General features: G+C 37.1%; 1 protein-coding gene across 1 annotated transcript in view; it reads left to right on the top strand.

Moving 5' to 3' along the window:
• Positions 1 to 20,701, top strand: part of ADCY2 (adenylate cyclase 2) — a 214,011-nt gene that overhangs the window by 91,324 nt on the left and 101,986 nt on the right. The window contains exon 4 of the mRNA XM_026841391.1: positions 84 to 233. Within this exon, the coding sequence (XP_026697192.1) occupies positions 84 to 233 (150 nt within the window). The remainder of the gene's footprint in view (positions 1 to 83; positions 234 to 20,701) is intronic.

Genomic DNA, 20,701 nt, shown 5'->3' with positions numbered 1-20,701 from the left:
AGGTTAGAATTATGTTCTGTTAATTTATTTATATAAATTTCCTGACACTTTTTTTTTTTTTTTTTTTTTTTTTAACACCCTAGATATTGGCAAATGTAATCATTTTTATCTGCGGAAACTTGGCAGGAGCATACCACAAACACCTCATGGAACTTGCACTGCAGCAGACCTATCAGGACACATGCAACTGCATCAAATCCCGTATCAAGTTAGAATTTGAGAAGAGGCAACAGGTAAAGTCATACTCATGTCTGGGTCTGTTTTGCTGTTTTCACACTATCCCCCCATTCATCACTATGTAATCCAGTTTGCTAATGCAAGAACACTTAAAGAATTAGTTACTTATCAAAATATGCAGAGTCTTTTGAACAAGGTTGTGCACAATATCCCTCTGAATATAAGATGGTATTGTAATTATTTGTGTTGTCAAAGACATGTTTTCTTTCATTTGTGCTATGAAAATATTTTATGATAAAGATGAAAATCCTGTGTAGTTTCTGTTTGCACACCATGTCTTTTGTTGTCTTCACTAAATGAGCTTGTGAGATGTACATGTGCACTTTGGGAATCTTCAGTTCTTCACGCCCAAGATCAGTATTGCAAAATCACTGTAAAATTATGTTACTGCACTGTTTTTGAAAAATATTTGAAACTACCATACTGATGAATCATGTGATAGAGTTCTAGGGGTCAGGTATGTTAAGAGGAGCTAGGGGAATTGCATAATGAGACTATCTGTCATTTATTGTAGCAGCTGAATAAAAGGCTTCTCTGATTGCTTTATATAGTTCTTTTCTCTTTGCAAGTTCTGCACAGTGCCTATCATCCTGACAGATAGGTGCTTCATTTAAGAGAATTTGAAATACAAATTAGTTCATCAAGTAGTAAAGAAGATGGGTGTATTTGGCTTTGAAGGTCACCAGACTCAAATTTGTATGAACTGTTAAGTGTCAGAGAATGGAGCTTTCACTGACATGTTTCTGTTGTCACAAAAAAGTGTGGATGTATACCTTATATGTCCCAGCTGACCTTTAACTGTCATGTCTTCTCAAAAATACCTGTAGTCATTTTAAAGGAAGGTTTTCAGGATCTACCACCAACGCTTTTTTTGCAGAAAAGGCAAATGAAGAGTCCATATCAGGACTTTAACAGGTCATGTGTGTTCAGAGGGCTAGCTTTATTCTGGCTGGGAACTTGGGTTGAAAACTGACTGGAATTCCTGCAAAACGTTTAAGGTAGTCTTAAGGAGAACATTTTACAAGTAAAGGCAGGCTTTGATGATTAAATGCAGAATCTACATAAGGTACTATTGCAGGAGTGGTTCTGTAAGAGCAGTCGTTTATAAGTTTCCACCTCTGCCTCCATGAGCTGTGTGCAGTGAAACAGCAGGCTTTATAACTCGTAATACACAATGCACATTTTACTGTCAGTTGAGAATATGGGCAAGACTATCTCCAAATTAGTTCCAGTGAGTTTGTGAGTGCGGAGCAACCAATGCCAGGTGTCTGGGAGCTGTACCACTCCAGATTAGGCAGTCTCCAGTGAAGTGGGGCTCATGTGATGGCTTCTAGGCTCATGGTTAACACTGTTCCCTGTGCTTAGTTCTCAGCTGCCAGAAGGATGTGTGCAGACTGTAATCAAACAGCATAATTCATAGTAGACATCAAAGTCTCCCTTATTCAAGAGCGACCTGAGCTCTTAGCTTCCTGAGAACAGTTGTAAGGGCCCAGGCTTCTATTATTGGTCGCTTTTCCTACAGGCATAGGAAATGCATTGGTGTATCTGCAAGAAGGAGACATGTTAATGAACAGTTAGTAGGTGAACTCAAAGGGTTAAGGTAACGCTGCTTGTAGAAGGCAGTAGTTAGAACAGACATAATGCTAGCTGGTGGTTTCTGTAACTGTATTATTTGCTAAACACTACTAGTTTCTATGGAAAGACATAAGTAAATAGTTTTGGTTTCCTGGCACTTGGGAAGGTCTTGCAGAAATCGTTGAGAACTTGACAATGGAGAGAAGCAAAACTATCTGGAATTCTATGCCGAATGCTTCCTCTTTGTGGTTTGTAGGACTTGTGTTTCTAATATGCTGGAGCCCAACAACGTGGAAAGCAGCAACAGCCATCTTTCAGTGATAAATTGTGTTATAGAATAATGAAGGACATTGTATGTAATTTGTTACATATATATAACTATGTGTGGTAGTACTTGTGTTTTGATAGGAATAAATATATCAAAGTGGTTAAGACATCTACACAGCTCTAAGTAGCATATTGTAGGTCTGGATTAATAACAGATGGATTGATGTCTTTTTAAATGGAAGTAAGAGAACTGTTCTATGAATGTTAATGATCTTTTTTTACCTCTGATGAACCATTAGCTCTTCTTATATAGATTTCTTTAGCCTTTACCGTCTCAACCCCATAATATGTCCTTTATCTCATGTCACAGTTTTTCCAACCCAAATGACCTTATTATCAAACTTATGAATGCTAGATATTTAAATGTGAAAAGGTAAATGAAGATTAATTTGATAAGTTAGTGGTTTTTTTTTCCACGGGTTGACATACTTCTTTGTTTGCAAACTTTAGTTCAAAAGTGGATGTACTTAGTCTGTCTTTTAATACTACTTGTTTTGCCAAGATACAGAAGATCATCCACATATTCAGTATTCAGGGAGCAAGTCAATCATACTGCTGACTATTTTTAGAGGATTAGGATACATTGAAACAGTAGGAGCAGGTGCATTTTAAAAAAATGTTTAGCCTGTGAAAGGGTGTAGTGTGACCTTTGATTCCACATCTCTTTCACAAGAAAAAATTAATTTACTTGAGTGAGAAATAACACAAGCTACTTCTACACAAATGCAGAGCATATGATGTGCATCTAAATGCTTAGGGCTCCAGATCAAATTTGCAAAATTTTCCAGATCATGGACATCATGTCTTTTATAATTGTTTTTGAAAGTTGGACAATCTATGTGCCAAATTATTCCATGGATTTCCTCTTTTTTTTTTTTTTTTTTTTTTTTTTTTTTTTTTTTTAGAGTAAGCTCATACAAATGTACCCAGCTGTTGTTTTTCAGTTGTTTTTTTTTTTTTTGCGTGTTTTTGAATAGCCTTTTTGAGAATAACATTTTGGTTGTATTAATAGCTAAGTATACTGAATTACCACTCAACAGTTATGCCAAAGAACTGAGAGAAACACCAAATTCATTGTTTTCGAGTGAGACCAGTGTACATCAGCATCTGGTGAAATAGGGGTGTGTGTATATATACTGAGGTACAAGTTAGACATACTGTACCCACACCACTGTGTATTTCTGTTAGGGCACAAAAAAGGCAGGTTGCTTCCAAAGGGATGGGAAGCTATAGGTGATGACACCTCCTAGCAAGACAGGGGCCTCACCAGCACAGGGTGAGCTGGGCAAACCTGGCTGCTGGCAGCCAGAGTTGAGCAAGAAGCCAAACACCAGCCAAGTCCATGGTGATGAGGCAGGTCTGAGGCCAAACCAGGAGATCAATCCACAGCTCAGGGTCAGGTTCAGCAATTGCTAGGCATGTCTCAAGTGAAGTTGGGAAGTCAGTCCAGGGCCAGGATCAACAGGGTCCACAACCAGCTCCTACAGCATAGCTTGGGCAGGGACTGAGCTGAAATGGGGCTCTTGGGCCATGGGCAGAGGCGGAGAGTGGAGGCCCAGATGAGGATGGTCAGAGTCGATAAAGTCAGTCAGTACCACCAAGGCCTTTATGACTTCCTGTGATTTATTGTATAGGTGTCATACTTAGGCTTGGCTTGGGTTTGCACTCTACAATGTGTGTTTGCCTGCAGGTACATATATGTAGATGTTTATGTGTATTACAACCCACACCTTTATGAACTATGGTTTCGTAGGGCTGTGTTTGATAATACTGGACACTCTGGATTTTATTTCCATTAGTGTACTTTATTGTGAGAGTCATTTTTAAACTCCTAGGTAAAAGGCAGTATTTTCAGTGCCCACTTTGGTGTTTCTCACATGGCTTTTCTGTCTTTTTAGTGTATATAAAAGAAAAACATGAAACTATTAACCTCTGACCTCTATTAATTTGCAGCCTTATTTCACAATATATATTTAAAATAGACTCTCATAACGTTATTTGTCTCACTGATACAGCCTGGCTGACAGTTTGTAGGGGTAATGACTCACTAACACTGAGTGCAAGATCTTAATGCTGACAAGCAGTTAGCATAATTGCTCTTCTCTCTCTCTTCTGGTGCTTTGCATCATGAGACATAGGAATATACACCGAGAAATTCTTACAACATCACAGGGAGGTGTTTGTAAGGTGTTGATGTTCAGTGGGTTCTCTAAAATGCTGTCTTTGAAAAGGAGGCAGTATAAGGATGGTTTTAGAAACAATACTCAGGTAGCAGATTAAAATGAATGAGGTTTCAAATCATTGAGTGGGACTTTAATTTTTTCACTGAAACATGGTGAAGCAATACCATTCATTACAGGAACTGAAATATTTCAAATATGTTTTTAAATTAATCTCAAACAAAGAAGCCTCATACATTTGTGAGAATTGAGGCTGTTAATAAAGAACAGAAACATTTGAAATATATAATTTGGAACTAATACATAAAATGTAGATTTCTGTAAGTTCAATTAATGCATTTTAAAATGTAAGCTACTAATATTTTTCATGAACATTGAATGTTTTTTCTAAGGGCTTCCTCATTTTCATTTTTTTTTTCCGCACAGATTCCCTGTTTTAACAGGAAAAACAAAACCTAGTTTTGGTCTTTTATATTTTAAAATCCATTTTCTACTCCAGACATGTTCGTACATATACTTATGGGTGAGGTGCCAATACTTTCTATTAATCTACATGTCATTACCAGAATTAAAGCCTGTTCTGAGGAAGAACTTAAGTGCCAAGTTCTGCATGGTAGACCATGTGGAAGATGGATAGAGTATGCAAATAGAAACTGGAGAGAGTCCACCGAAGGGCTACAAGAGTAATTAGGGAACTGGAGCTCATGACAGATGATGCGACTTAGGGAACTCAGGACATTTAGCCTGCAGAAGAAAAGCATTGGAGGGGAGAACTAACCTCCATCTACTGCCTGAAGGAGCTTAAGGAAAAGATGTGGTCAGATTTGTCTCAAAGGCACATAGTGAAAGGATGAGAAACAATGGGCACAAGCTGTGATAGGGAAAATCTTGGCTGGAATGAGGTAAAAATTCTTCCTAAGAGAGGGGTTAAGTACTGGGAAAGGTTACATGTAGAGGTGGTTGAATCTGTGTGCGGGGAGATTTTCAAGACTCAGCTGGACAAGTTGTTACGCTTCAACTCTTGCTGTGGGCAAAAGGGAATACGCTATAAATATAGAGCTCAGAATCTACTGTTAGTCTAATTAAAGTGTTAACAATCTAATGAAAATACAACAAACATTTATTAGTAATTTTTCAGTTACAATAATAACAGTCACAGTCCACATTGTCAAATTAACACAAAATAGTGTAAATACAGCTAAAACTGTTATGCAGAAAATATTCCGTTATATCTACTTTTTCTCTGGTATTATCCTCAGTCTTCTGTAACTATGTAGCCCCGCAGTGCAGTACTGCCATTGCAATGTGATGTGTACTGAGTTTGCAAGGCCTTAGGATTAAGGCTGTCTGATTTTTTTTTTACCTTCCTGGAGCTTTGTTTTTACTTGATTTAGCTGTAAGACCTATTTTTCTAATGACAAGGTATCTATGGCTAATTAATTTTCTTATAGCATGGTACAACTGTAGTTATGATATTGATTATAATAATGAACAACTATTCTGTGAAGAATGAGATATTTACAACTGTAAGGTAGTTGTAGCAGACCTGGCATCATAGTGGAAGCCTTAAGAAGTGGACTTGCAGAATGCAGTGCTGAGGAATACAAGCATGTGATGATTAGTGATGGGGCACAGTCTTGGCACTGGAGACCCCAGGTCTATAGGTCACCACTGCTCAGTTAAAGAAGTGCAGACCTGGACCTGGACCTGGACAAAAGTGTTTTTTAGAGGAAATAAAGAACAAGTTCTAACACATATAAAACACCATATATATAAAATTTGGGTATAGTGTGGATTTGTAGGCCAACTAAGAAAGACCAAGGTATAAATGTGTGTTAGCATATATATAAAAATTACCCCAAGGAGATCCTAGTCTGAGGAAGAAGTAACCACCGTCATCAACATCAGCATCATACACTTCTTCACAAACGACTACAGATGCTGATGACTTGCTGAAAGTCTTATCTCACTACCATTGCCAGGCTGAAGCGATCAACCTTAGGGCCCACAGGAACAGTTAAAGCATGAGCCTTTTACCCAAAAAAGGGTTAGAAACTAGGAAATGTATGTATAGCAATTTAAACTGTATTATTACTATTGGGACTTAACTTTTTAAATATAGAAGTATTTATTTCTTTATTTGGTTTTCTTCCTTTTTCTCAAATATTAATTAGAGCAGGGGTAATAATGATTCTTAGATTAGACTATTAAGATTTCAGTTATACTGACAATAAATCTAAATTGACAATAAATTCTTAGCTTTTCATATATGTGTGTGTGAGTGTTACCAAATTTATTTCTTTTTTGTCCATAAAGAAGATTTTGAGTGTTACTCTTCATATGTCCCTCTGGGTCCTAAGGTGAATAATACTGATGTTACCTGAGCAGTAAGCGAGGGTGTCACAGCATGTCACAGATGTCATTGTTCCAAGTTCTTCATCAGAAGGAGGTAAATATTGGTGGTTTGAACCCCCTTCCTCCTCAATTTTATTCCACTTGAGGCTATATTAACAAACTTTTCTATCACAGCCTGCATCCTTCTCTTTGCTTCCCAGGCAAAGTTTGGGAGCTGCTTGCTGCCTTCCTTGAGCCCTGTTACCCCAGAGGGGCTGTTTCTCCCACAGTGACTACACAGGGGTGCCAGCCCCCTGCCCTGGGCACTCACAGAGTGAATGCAGTGCAGGAAAGCCACAGGCATGTGGCCACCAGGCAATTGCAGCCATGACTGAAAATCAGGCCAAGGAAAGCTCGGAGAAGTCTGGAGATCCTGTGTTGAATACAGAGCTTGTGATGTTACAGTAAAAATCGTATTTTCTGGGCTACAGAGGCCCTGAGTGACTTCATCTACTTTTGAAGTTAGCCCTGTTTGGAGCCAGATATTGGACTATAGATCTCCAGAGATCCCTTCCAGCCTGAATCTTTCAGTGAGTCTGTAGTTTTCTTTAACGTCTTTCATATAGCAGAGTGCTGTGAAATAAAGGAATAACGTGATTTCAAATAGAGAGAAATGAAAAAATGTCCCCTTGAATCATATCCTATAATGGCAAATGAATGGTTTTTATATTAACAAAAAATCTTATCAGGTACTACTGAAATTATTCCACATTTCTAATACTGACTCTTTGCTTACAGAAATTAACACCAAAAATAATGTAGCCATTTTTGCTCCAATTTATTGATAAGAATAATAGTAATTTAGCAAGAGGAGTGTATGTTTGTTATCAAAAGTTGAGTGATTTGAAAATTACATAGGTACCTGTTGTCACTTCATTACATTCAGCTTGCCCAGTCATTGAAGTTGAAATGGATTACGTAAGCATGTTGATGGTACAGTAAGAATATTTTGTGATATCTCTTTATGAGTCTGCAATTGATTTTCCTCCAAGGTTCAATAATGCAATAAAAATCTGAAACTTTGATTTCAAGAAACATTTTTAAAAGTTCCTGGTTCCTACCTGGAGGCTTAGAAGTACTTCTGTTGATTCTACATTTTAGAATTGCTTCTTTATTTTTTTCATGCTGAGTCATTTCACATAAACCGTATTAACAGTATTGTACAAAAATCTTCTGGATACAGAGACATTTAGTGTAGACTGTTGATAAAAAGTAGGTCACTTGTTAAGGGTCCAAAATGTGAATTTAGGAACCTGCTTTGGGCTCTAATGATAGTCCAGCTGTCTTAGTTTATGTTTTGAGCTATGTTGTGTTTTAGAAAGCACATTTCACTGACAAATTTCATATGGTTAATAACATAATCATTTTACATCATATATCAGTCATTCACTGGTGAAAACAGGCCACATAATATTTATGATACCTTTCTGCTTTTGCAGGCTATGTTATCCTTCTCATCAATACAGTTGCTGTTTAGTACGTTATTTGTGTTTATGACACCCTATAATGTTTTTAATGAACATTAGTGGTGATTATGGTGTAATGTTGTGTGTGAAAGAGCTAAAATACGTGTGAAATTTAGCATTAGCATTCTACATCAAAGTAGGAAGCCTGATTTATCAGAAGACAAACCAGGGAGAATAGCTTAAAGTTAAGTACTTTCAGTTGTATGCTTCTCTATTTTTTTTTTCTCTAATGCGGAAGAGTGTTTTTAAAAGATTTCAGTCAAAAATCACTGTGTCACATACGCCTTTATTAAGTTTATCAGAAAAATGGATAAGTACATAACAACACCTCAGGTCAATCATTTTAAAATTATAGTTATTTTTATATTGTTCTATCAATGCTGGTGGTTCAGAGATGATTATTTTTGACCTCAGAAATTAACACTTCAGAGGTTGGTAAAATACAAGGATTTCAGTATCGGTGCTCATACCTTTTGTTCAATATATTTAAGTTTTCGTACTGATGTTGGGATGTGGTATTCTGCTGTCTCTTCTAACAAGATGTCTGTACCTTTGCAATTCTTAACAAGAACTGTCTTTGAAACATTTTTTTTAGAAGAAGCTGCTGTTCTGAGTTGGACAAGTTCTGATAAGGAGATGTATTCAGAATGAAATTGTGGGATTGTCCCAGTTCACATTTTCCTACTAGAAATATATTTACAAAGCCTAGTAGACCAGGGCTAAACTGTCTGTTTTTCAGCTTTTTACAGCAAAGTTTTGTGTTTTCTAAATATATTCTTAAGGATTAGTTTGTCATAAAAGTGGTGGCTACAGTGGACAGTATACTTTCCAGTTTCTGAAACGTAAATTTAATTTCTGAATAAAGAATTTTCCACTTCTTTAAGTAGACTAATTCTCTTCATAGCATCATGGCATGTGCAGTGATATAAATGTATCTCTGATATTTACTCTGCATTAATAGTGACTATACTGTTCATTCACTTCAGTTCTATTTGGAGAGATCTCAATATAGCCTATTTGATGCTGACTTTTATTATTTATTAGGAAAATAAGAAAAAATGGATTTCTGTATTTTGTTTTAGGGGGAGGTACTACTCAAATTTAATACATTCTCTATTTGGTAATATCAAGTATTTCATTGCAGTATTACCAAAGAACTGTCCATTTATGGCAAAAGTGATGATGATATTGTAAGTGAGGGGCACCTAGAAAACATTAAAGTGAATGAATTTATCTTTGATTGGTTTGAATATATCATAAAAATAAAAATAGATTATTTCCCAGATGTTTGCTTTTTTTCTTTTTCCACATCCATGTTGGATTATAATTCTTGGACCCTCTTTTTCAGTGCTGCAAACATTTCAATAAATTCATTAGGCAGTTTTCATTTTACATGGCTGCAAGTGCCTTTTTTTCCTCTCTTGATTCCTTTTTCTGCTGCTTATTGGTTCAGTTGATGCTTTCATAGTGCTGAACACACCGTTGTGTTTTCTGAAAAATGGTCTGAGACAAGAGACTAGCCAATAAATGTAATAGCTACTTACAAAATGATTTCCTGCTCCCTATGATTTGTGAGCCTCAAAAAGTGACTGTGGAATGTTCCTTGCACAGCACACATTGACAGAGTGGATCCTCCAGGCTTTTATTATCAAGGTCAGTTACTTTACCAGTGCTTTACTTTTATGTCATGACCAAGGCCTGTAGCAAACAGCAACAGCAAGGAAAGTAACAGGAGGTACAGTGGCATCATATATGCCTTGCTGACCAGAGCTTTTGTAGGGTAGAAAAAGTACTTACTTCCTTGCCTGTAAATGGATCATGTACTACATTAATTATCTGTATTTTTTTTAAAGTCCTGGAGTTACTCTTTCATAATATGTTGTTATTTCAAAAGTTGCTTAGGAGGTTCTGCTCGATAGAGAGGGAGTAGTGAAGAGGGGTGGTTTGTTAGCCCTCTTCATATGCAGCTTTTCAGCTTACCCCTTTGGAAAACTGCGGAGGTCCATCAAGTGTGGGATACTGCCCATTTGATGCTTTTTCAGAGATCTAAGAAATGACCTTGAAATCTGTAGAAAAAAACACTATTGACAGAAGACCACTTTTCTTAAGCTATTTTCCAATATTTGCTCTGCTAAATTGTTTTTAGGAGCTATGAGAGATCCCTTATGTAGAAATAAAGCTTGTCATGTTTTGAAATGTTATAAACTGTTCCTTTCACCCCAGGAATGTATATTTCATTGTTAAGGGGGAGAGATACCATTATTGGAAGTCTATCTACATGAAGACACTCATATTGTCCACTGTTTTGAAATGAATGGCTTAAAATATGCTTTGTGGAGGTATCTACTGCACAGGTCAACAGAGACACTGCAGTTCTTGCATGTAACATTTTTTCCTACCTCAGAACTTCATAAAGAGGAAAGGTCATTTACCATTTTTACAGTGAAGGAGATGAGATTTCAGCTGCTTCTCTGTGCATTGATCTCAGTAATTTATTACATATAATATCCTCAGATAAACCGATGAATCATGTCACTTTGTTTTAAGAGTAAAATGTGTAGTTTAAGCAGATAGTCATTGACACATTTTCATAGATATCCTAATAATTCTGATGAAATATATAGCTGTCAGGCAAATCTTAATTATTGTCATGCCACCTGCAGTGTTGTCAGCCACATCACAAAAACTAAAATTAATACCTGAATGTAGTTCATTTTAGAAAGAGAATGTCTTTTGGCAGCAAGTCCAAAGTTTACAATTGTTAATTATTCCCATAATTATTGCCTCATTTTTAAATTGACATTTTATTTCCAGTTAAAAATTATTTAAATCTAACTAGATCCCTTTGTCCTTACTATCCTTGCTACGTCTTTTCAGCTCTCTACGTTAAAAAATATTCTTTACAAGTAGGGATTACAGAACATTGCATCTACAGAAGCTACACATAGATTTTGAAAACCTGGAGTCTTCTTCCAGTATTTTTTTTTTTTACACACAGATTTGCTTAGTAATGTCGTAAATATCCTTATAATATTGTAAATAGCTTGAACATCCTAAAGAGTTCTCTGTAATAAAGATTTTCCAGGCATCTGATCATTCTTGTGCCCTTTTACTGAACTAATTCATGATTTCATATTCATAGCAATTATATCTGAACACACTGTTGTCAGTAATACTCTTGGTGAATATCCTATAAAGGGGTAAAGATCCACAAAGAAGTCTTTTTACAAGTCTATAGATCACATTGGCCTTGTTAGCAGCAGCATCACGCTGGGAGATCCTGTTCATTGGGTTAAGTACCATGAACTCTGTATTCTTTCTAGAATTACTGCTTTCCAGCATCGATGCTTCATTATTGTCAATACGTGTTTTGATTTTGAATTTCCTTCTGGCATTGTTAATAATCCTGTCACTTCTAAATATCTGCTTTATGTCACTTTAATATGTTTTGTTCTTCAAGTGATTGTCCATATGAACATTCACACTGGCAGTGCTCATATGCTAAACAATTTAAGTTGGGAACAATTTAACCCTATGTTTCACTGTATTCTTCCTCCTTGCTCTATTTTTCACAAGTTATAAGGGGAGAGGTGTGCTCACTGTCTTAAGGTCTTCTTGGCAATCTGGCTAAATTGGGGCTTTTCTGGAAGTTCATATCCTTGTTAGTGGCCTAGCTAGATATTACTTCTAACTCTTTGCAGATGGTAGATCAATTACCTTTCTCTTTTGTAATATTCTTTCTTTCCTCTTCCCTCCAAACCCTTACCTCCATTTAGCATTTCCCTGAATCTGAAGGGCTTCAGACTGTAGGATACACCGCTAGGAAAAAAAGGTAATTGGAAAATATATTATTCCCAGATGCTTTCAATCAAAAGTGCATACCAGGTGGTAGATATCAAATTTAGAATCCCATTCTGCTACCTTCTAGGATCTCAGCTGGTTGTGTGCAAGGCCAGCTTGCTAATAAGAGCTGTTATGAAGAAAGCTGTAAGAAGTTATAGTACAGTCTCCTTGCTCCTTCTCTTATTAGCTGCTTTTTTGCTGAGGCTATCACCCTTGGTCCCCACCTAAACTACACTGAAGATGCATTACAGTCATGCCTGTGTCACCAAATTGTTAATCTGGACCCTGACCCACAGACTTGACTTGATGGCTGGACCTCAGACCTGCCTGTCACAATGACTGGAGATCACTTGACTGTGACTTAGCCTGGTTACCATCTCCAGAGATGATCCTCACCCTGACTTGCTGACATGATTTCATACTTCTTTGTTGGTGAGATCTCGAGACCTGCCTCTTGGCTCACAACTCTTGGACAGTCCTGTGACTTGCAGAAAAGTTTTCCCTTGATGCTCAGTGGCAGTTAGGAAGATTAATGTTTCTTCTATGGTGCTTCATCAGCTCATCTTCTAATGAATTGCACTTTGACTATTGTTGGATGTTTTATCTAAACCCACCTCCTAGATGGAAGAAACAAACATCTTCAAAATCATTTTGTGGATCTCAGGCAAGGGTTCAGCCTCCTGTGAAATTAACAAGGTAGGTGTTTTTCCAACCACTATTCAATCCTTTTGGTCTTGCCAAATTCCAGCCACAGAGAGCTCCTTCCTAGCTTTGGTGAGTCTATTCCAACTTAGGGAGATCACAGGACATTCAAGGAAAGCCAAAGACAGAAGGACATATGAGAATACCTTAGTACCTATCAGTTACCATGGATCTACAGGATACTGTTGTCATGCTAGACACACAACTCTGTTTCATCTCCCGGTTCTTCTCTGCTCCAAAGCCAACCCTAATAGACTATCTGATGTTTACCCTTTTGTTCATCCTCCTCACTCCAGAAGTATTGTGCAGGTCACATCTAAAATAATTTTAATTGTCTCAGCACAGACACAGCAGCTGTTTTCAGGACTTTGTTTCTGCCCGCTGTTGGGGAAACTTGGCATTGGATTAAATCTCCTTATGAAGGAATTGGAAGGAACTCTGCATTTGATGATCTGGAACCTGACAGATTTGGGGTTTTAAATGATGTGAATGAAGAAGATCCTCGTGGCTAGAAGAACAAGAGTCTGTAAGTTTGTATGGGTGGCAGTGTACTTTTTTTGTATTGATGTGTTAACTTTTCAGTAATTCTTGAGGAAGTCTCTCTTTATTACAAACTATCTTTGAGAATTAAGATATCCATTCTTTATCTAATCAGGAGAACTTCATTTACAGTTACTTTGGGCTTGTACTGCAAAAACTATGAAGTTCAGATATTTCTCATCGGCCTGCAGGATGTTTTTTTAGCAGGTTTTTTTTTTCCATTGGGCAAAAATATGACACTTGTGTGTGGGAACTAAACTTGGGTTTGATTAGTGTAAAAGGAAAATCATTTGAGCAATAGCTTCTTGTTTTCTCCTCAACCTTTTAATGAAATAAGCCGTGCTTTTAGTGATGATTCAGCTACAAATATAGAAGAGGTGGTTGGTATAAGCACACCCTATTACACTAGGTTTTTCAGGACAAGATCAGACACTGAATGCAACTGAAGTTTTGCCTAGTGATCCATTCTTGGTAGGTTTTGTTTCACAGATGACATTCATCTTCAGCAGAGGAGACTCTTCGTAGTGGGTATTGAAATGTCTTTGTCTTCTTAAATACAGTCTGATTTCTCAGAAAGATCTCTTGGTTGTTCCTTTATAAAGAAAAACCCTCTCTTTCTCTTTGGAGTGGTCATTGGATTCAGCAGTTTGTATTCAAAGACAGTGTTATGAATATTTTTCCATAGGTCACCAGGCTTCTTTTCAGGCAACCTCTTTATATTTGACATATTGGTAAGAATTGTGCACGTGGATGCTTACTGAAATGAGCAAGAAAAACTACTTACTACTAAGTAGATATTCTGTGACCTGTGTTTCCCTGAAAGATGTTCACAGCCTGTGTGCCTTGCTGATTCTCAGAGACATGTTTTATGTTTTGTTGTATTTTGGTTTCATTTTAAATAGAGTCTTGCAGATTGAGTGGAAGGTACTCAGTTTATGTGGTGAGGATGGGGAAGAGAAGGCAATATGGGCATGCTGATACTGTTAGAGCTAAAAGATGCATGTTCAGCCTCAGATGCTTGGGCATACACCTACCTACATCATGGTTATGTACAACAGCACTCTAAGTATGTGAACATTGAGGCAAGTAGTTTTTTGTTAAAAGCATTAGATTTATTTATTCTTCCAGGTTATCGAATAGCTTTAAGGAAACGTGATGTCTCAAACATACTAATCAAAATACTCAGCATAAAAATACATTTCTTAGTAAATTGCATTTTAAAATCTGCCAGGAGGTTGGATTGTAAAACATCCAATCTGTGCTACTGTGCTAATTTTTAAACCAGAATGTTGAATAACACTAAATCATATGTTTGTATAAATATAATTTATCACGTGAACAGTTGTCCTTATCATCAACAAAAGTCCTCTAATTTGGAAAAAAAAAAAAAAAGTCTGAATGCAGCAGTAAAGGAAACAAACTCAAAAATTACAGCTGCTATCTATAGTTGTTGAGGTAGCTCCGGTTGAAATAAAGCTTTGTGTATGAACATAGCTGAAAGTAAATTTGACATCTTGATAAAAATCTGCTTAACTTTTTAAAAATGCTGTAGTGGTGAAAGTAAACACCCACCCTGAACTTCCTCTCTCTGTATTTCCTTATTTTACTGAAACCTGACACCGTCCTTCTAAACACTTACCAGAGCCACTAATGAATTCTTTCCGGCCTTCTCCAGTTTTAATGTGCTTTCTGATGACAGAGATTCTAAAAGACATAAAGAGGAAAAAGAGAAGTGAGAGACAAAGCAAAAGTCCACACATTTAACTACTTACCACTTTTACATTCACCTGTTATGTGTCTACTGAAACCCATTTTGTGAATGTTATTTGTTCCTTTAAAAAGGGATTTGTGTATAACTGAAATGTTCAGTCTTCATGAACAGAAGCAGAGTTGTAGAGTAGACCCTACTAGATCTGTTTTCAAAATATAATTTATAGAAGGTTTTACTCCTACTTCAGAACGTTTTTGTGAAATGTAGAAAAAGAAGTCTCCAACATGAAAAGGTTATTTAATCCTTCTCCTTGCTTGTTGGCAGGACCAAATATACTTGAAACAACCTCAGTAGATGTCTGCCTAACCAACTCTTCAAAATCTGGAGCTTCTACACCTTTTTTAGATTATGTGTTCCCCATAGTTTTTCTCTTTGGAGAATATTTTCCCTGTTGCCCAACTTAAATGTCCCACAGTGCCATCTAGGCCTGTGAATGCAATTCACAGTGGTGTGAATAAGGTTTATTCCTTTCCTCTTTATTACAGCCTTCTGTGCACCTGAATGCTATCACCTTCTCTCCACCCAGTTATTACTTTAATAGAGCAAACAAGCCCAGTTCCTTCCACTGTGGTTTGTAGGCTATATTTTCTAGACCTCTGATATTTTTTGTTGTCATACTTTCTCCAGTTGGTCCAGGTGTTTTTCTGTAACGTTACATACAACACTTTGACAGCATTATGTTTCTTGTTAAGTTCAATTTGACATTTCAGAGGAACCTTGGAATATAATGTGCTATTGTCCTTTCACCTTTGCATTTCCCAAAGTTTGTTTAACAATCGAATTACTGGAGGTCAGATAGAATCAGCAATTAAATGCATTCTGTGGTCTACCAGTGCTGGACTGGAACTGTCTTCACTGTATAATTGAACTCTTACCATTTCATTCCACACGTTAGTTTTCCTACTTTCAGAGTGTAGCTATATAAACCACCACACTCTTAATTGAAATACAGAAAATCTTAATTCAAGGACAAGTTATTTTTGCTTATTTGCTGTTACCAAAATCTAATAGAACTATGTAGTATTTATTTATTTCCTCCTAAAGTGGGAAAAAAGAAAATTGCCTCTGGCACTTTAGGCTACCATAATTTAAAATGCTTTCATTTCTAAATACTTTTAATACAATTCAGCTGTCTGTGTAGCCTATCTAAGCCTGTGTAACCCTGATCTAATAAATAAATAAATAAAATGGCTGCTAGGCTGATGTCCTGTAGTTGATTACTCGGAAGTCTGCAAGATCCCTGAAATCTTGTACCCTGGGATTGCAAGGAAGTACATTTGTCAGCCTTTTGGTAACTTTAGATGCCTCCATCTTAACACCAGGTAGGGCTTTTGCTGAAAATGCATGTATTTGAAGGCTCTTTGGTAGTCTTATTCTTTCAACTGTGTAAGGATCTTCTACCTCCATCTAACATGTATTTGTGGCTCCTCTGTATTTTAATAAGCTAACTGTTGCATTTCTTCCACACTGTTATTTATATCCAGTGCTTTGGATTTCCTTTTTACTAATGAAGTAATGAAATCTGATGGAGCAAAGAATTGTAGCTGACTTTTCTCAGATTCATCACTTGGAATAGCCAAAAACATCATGTAAATAACTTCATTAAGAAGCATTCCTTTTCCTCTGTCATTTGCATTTGTGTCATCCTTTGTCAGATATTCTTGTTAAAAAGAATCTGAAAATGCATTTTATACTTTTAAATATAAATCTATTTACTGCTTTCATGTCTCTCTCTGCCAATAAATTGATGTCTCCTTCCATGCTTCTTTTAATCTCCTAGGACATCTTCTACATTCCTCATGTAAATCTTTCTTCTTTTAAAGTACTTTTTTTTTTTTTTTTTTTTTTTACTCTTTGAGAACATACCAATTTCACTTCTACTACAGTATTCCTTTTGTGTGATAAGTCAGACTAGTGCTTGTAAATATTTGTGAGTATCTGATATACTGTTCCTATTCAAACTTTACTCATCTTCCTTATCCTCACTTCTAATTTTCTTAGATGGCCATTAATCACCATTCAATAAAACCCTCAAAAATGTAAAACAACCTGTCTGCTACTCCCCCCTAGATAGTTTGTGCAAAGAAGGACAAACTCTTTTGAAAACACTAAAATGCAAAAGCTAGTCAAGACCCAGCTATTCTATATTCTCAGCCTCTCATTAAGGATGAAGAACTGCTTGGGGAGTTGAGAACATCTTTGCCTATGGCAAATGCAACAACAGCAGAATGCTTCAGTCACATGTTGTGGGCCATGGTCTGTTATGAGTGATGATACAACATGCATAGGCTTGCAGATATGTTTACTAGGGTCAAATTTTTAAGCTAAGTTCCTTCTCAGTTCTTTAAGATACTTGGAGAATCCCATAAGGAAAGTAAGCTTTGATTTAGTCCTGCACTTTATGTGAAAGTTGTTGAAAAGCAGAGTAAAAGAAATTGCTAGGAGTAAAGACCATAAGAGCAAAGCAATCTGAGACTAAGGAAATGACCATCTAGGCCAATATCTTGTTGCTAGCCAGTAGCTTATGCCTATGGAAACTGTAAAAGATATGCATATAGTGATAATTCCCCAGTAATCTGTCTGAGCACAAGGAAATCTGTGGCTCAGTTACATAATGAACCAGAATTGATGCTGGTGCATTTAACCAGTTTTGACATCCACAAGTCGTGTGGCACACTTTTTCAGCCCAACTGCATCGGGTGTGAAAAATATTTTCCTTTTGTTTTAGTCATTGACTGCATAGTTTTATTTGATGCCCACTTAAGTCAGTCTGGAATAGTCTAAAGCCCCGATCGCTATGTGCCTGTTTTAAAGTTTCTTCTTCCTTGCTACTGTCATTAGATTTTTCAAATTCAGCAGTTATCAGCTTTCCCGTTATAGGTCATCAAATGTGACTGCTCAAGAAGTAAGACGGTACCAAATCTGTTAGTGTTTTTTAATTTTCTGCTTTTAGCAGATAGTGGAAAATCACTTTGTTTACGACTTAACACAGGATAATGAATTATCAGACTTTAATGATGGCTAACAAGCCCAAACATTGTTGCAGCATTGAATAGGAAGATTCCCGTAGCATTTAGAAAACAGTCTAATATTGTGGTGAGTTAGCCATGGCCCACAGCCAAACTCACACCTAGCTACTCACTCCCTCCCCTCCAACCCCATCAGGAAAAAACACAGGGATGAGAAAGCTCGTGGGTCAAGGTAAAGACAGGTAAATCACTTACCAATTAATATTGTGGGCAAAATAGACTCAATTTAGGGAAAAATAACAGCTAATATATTAGTGAGAAGCAAAAGAGATGGATATTAAAGCCACATCTTTCCTCCCACCTTTCCCAGGCTCAACTTCACTGCTTCACTCCCAACTCCACTACCTCCCCTCAGGCATCATGGGGGAATGGAGCGGTGGTCAGCACATAGTTGTTTGTCTCTGTTGCTGCACCTTCTTCCTCATGGTTTTCCTCTGCTCCAGTGTGGGCTCTCCACAGGCTGCAGTTCCTTCAGGCATACCCATCTGCTCTGGCGTTGTTCTCCATGAGCTGAAGCATGGCTATCTGCTCAAGCACAGAGCTCTTCCTCCTCCTCTGACCTTGGTGTTCCCTCTGCTGTTTCTCACGCTTTTTGTTTCCTCCTCTCTCAGCCCAGCATTTCCTGACCTTCCTTACGTGTATTTTCCCAGAGACACCACCAGCTTTGCTGATGGGCTCAGCTATGTTCTGCAGTGGGTCCGCTGCAGAGCCACTGACTTCTTCCCGCAGAGACCACCTCTGCGGCCTCTCTGCTATCAAAACCCTGCCACCCGTGCCCAATGCAAACCTAGCTATCACAGAGGAAAGGTGGGGACCATAATTTCTGACAGAGGTGGGGGAGGCTGGAAGGGTCGGTGACAGCTGGTGGGTGTGCTCTGTGTGCGTCCTGTGAAACCATGGCCTTGGTGTTTTAAGAGCTTTTCACAGTTAGCTACTATGAATAACTTTGTATCATGGAAAAATTTGGCCCTGATAATTATTCCTGTTAATTTTGTCACTTTGCTGTAAAACCTGTTCGACTGAGTCATTAATTTGTAGCAACTTCCTTGATTCATACTACATAATTAATAGTTTTGTATCTTCCCAGTCTCCTCTTGTTGGTAGGAATGAAAGAAGTTACCTAGCTTTTTGACAGTCTTTCTGCACTTTGGCAGTGCATTTTAATCTTCCTTTGGCCTCACTAACTCTGTTTAAACTCCCTGATAACAAAAATCTATTGCTCAGAGAAAGTTGCTTCCCAGAACTTTTTTGCATGACTTTTAATGATTTTATGCTCTTCTCTGCTTCCTGTGCTTGGAAAGAATGTAAATTTTGGAAGACAGCTTTTCTCCAGTCCCATATGTGACCCTTCAGAAATGCTCTAGGCAGAGTAGATCCTGACACGTGACTTCCATCCTGACTCGAGGCTATATTGGCTACTGTGATCTTTCAAATGTGAGTGGACTGAGGGAAAATACGGATATAACTTGGCTTTGTTAAATTCCCTTTGCTTTATAGGTCACATCTGGTTTTGTGCATGAGTCGGTCCATCACAGATACCTTTAATACTGCCCTTTACAGCATTGAAGGAAACCCTCAGGCAACCCAGGGCTGATAACGCTGCAACAACTGGGGCTACGTTTCTTTTTTTAATTAATTTTTAAAAAGCCTTGTACTTGTAGGGTTTATGCACAGCTGTAATACAATCCACAATGACAACACTCTTTAAAAGCACAATTACAGTAAAGAGGTTTACTCCAGACGAGTAACTCCTCATCTCCAATTTTGCAATGCAGAGCTTAGAGATTGCTGGACAAAATCTGTCTGTGAAGAATGGAATTTTAGATTAATAACAACTCCATTTTCTCTCCATATTTAGAAAAAAAAAAAAAAAAAAAAAAAAAAAAAAGTACCAGTAGTCTTCCTTCATTTTAAGATATTCTCCCAGGTTATTTTAAAATACATCCTTGCATGGTCACCATACATTAAGAATGAACATATGTTTTCTGGTACCGTAGGGATAAATATACATTCATCTTGTTGTAGTAGTTATAAAAATAGAAGGTGGAAGTGTTAGTGTGCCTGGGACTGTTATTGTGACATGCAAATAACTCTGCAAATATGTCCAAGGATGTCTGGGGGGGGTTTATTGCGCTAACAAGATAATTGAAACAAAATCACAAGCTGATAATTGAAACAAAATCACAAGCTTTTGTTTTTCTTTTTATACCAGCTTTTTATGTTAAATTTTCTTTTATATGTAATCTTTGTTTTTTCTCTGTTAATATATGACTTTCTAATGAGAGTTGATTGCTTATCTTTTGGGTGTCCTGTGATAAACTTTCTTTCTATTTTCCTCATTTTGTGTAAACTCTAGAGATAATTTTTCTTCCCCATATGAATTTTCTAGAGTTCTTGTAAATTAATGTGTGCATCTTCAATGAGTCTGAGGAACAAACGATATGTCACAACCCAATTTAGAATCAGTAGCGTACAAATAACATTCTGTTAGCTGAAGTCCCATTAATTTTTGCATATAAAATGCAATTAAATATTATTGTTGTCAGTGTTTTCGTCCGAACCGTGTGCAAGGATTCTCAATTATGCCAACAGACTATCATTAAAAGACTGCAGTGCTATAAATAGATGTACTATAAC

Source organism: Athene cunicularia (assembly GCF_003259725.1).
Source record: "Athene cunicularia isolate RWA chromosome 2 unlocalized genomic scaffold, athCun1 chr2_part1, whole genome shotgun sequence".
Lineage (NCBI taxonomy): Eukaryota > Metazoa > Chordata > Aves > Strigiformes > Strigidae > Athene > Athene cunicularia.
This window is presented reverse-complemented; position numbering and strand designations above follow the sequence as displayed.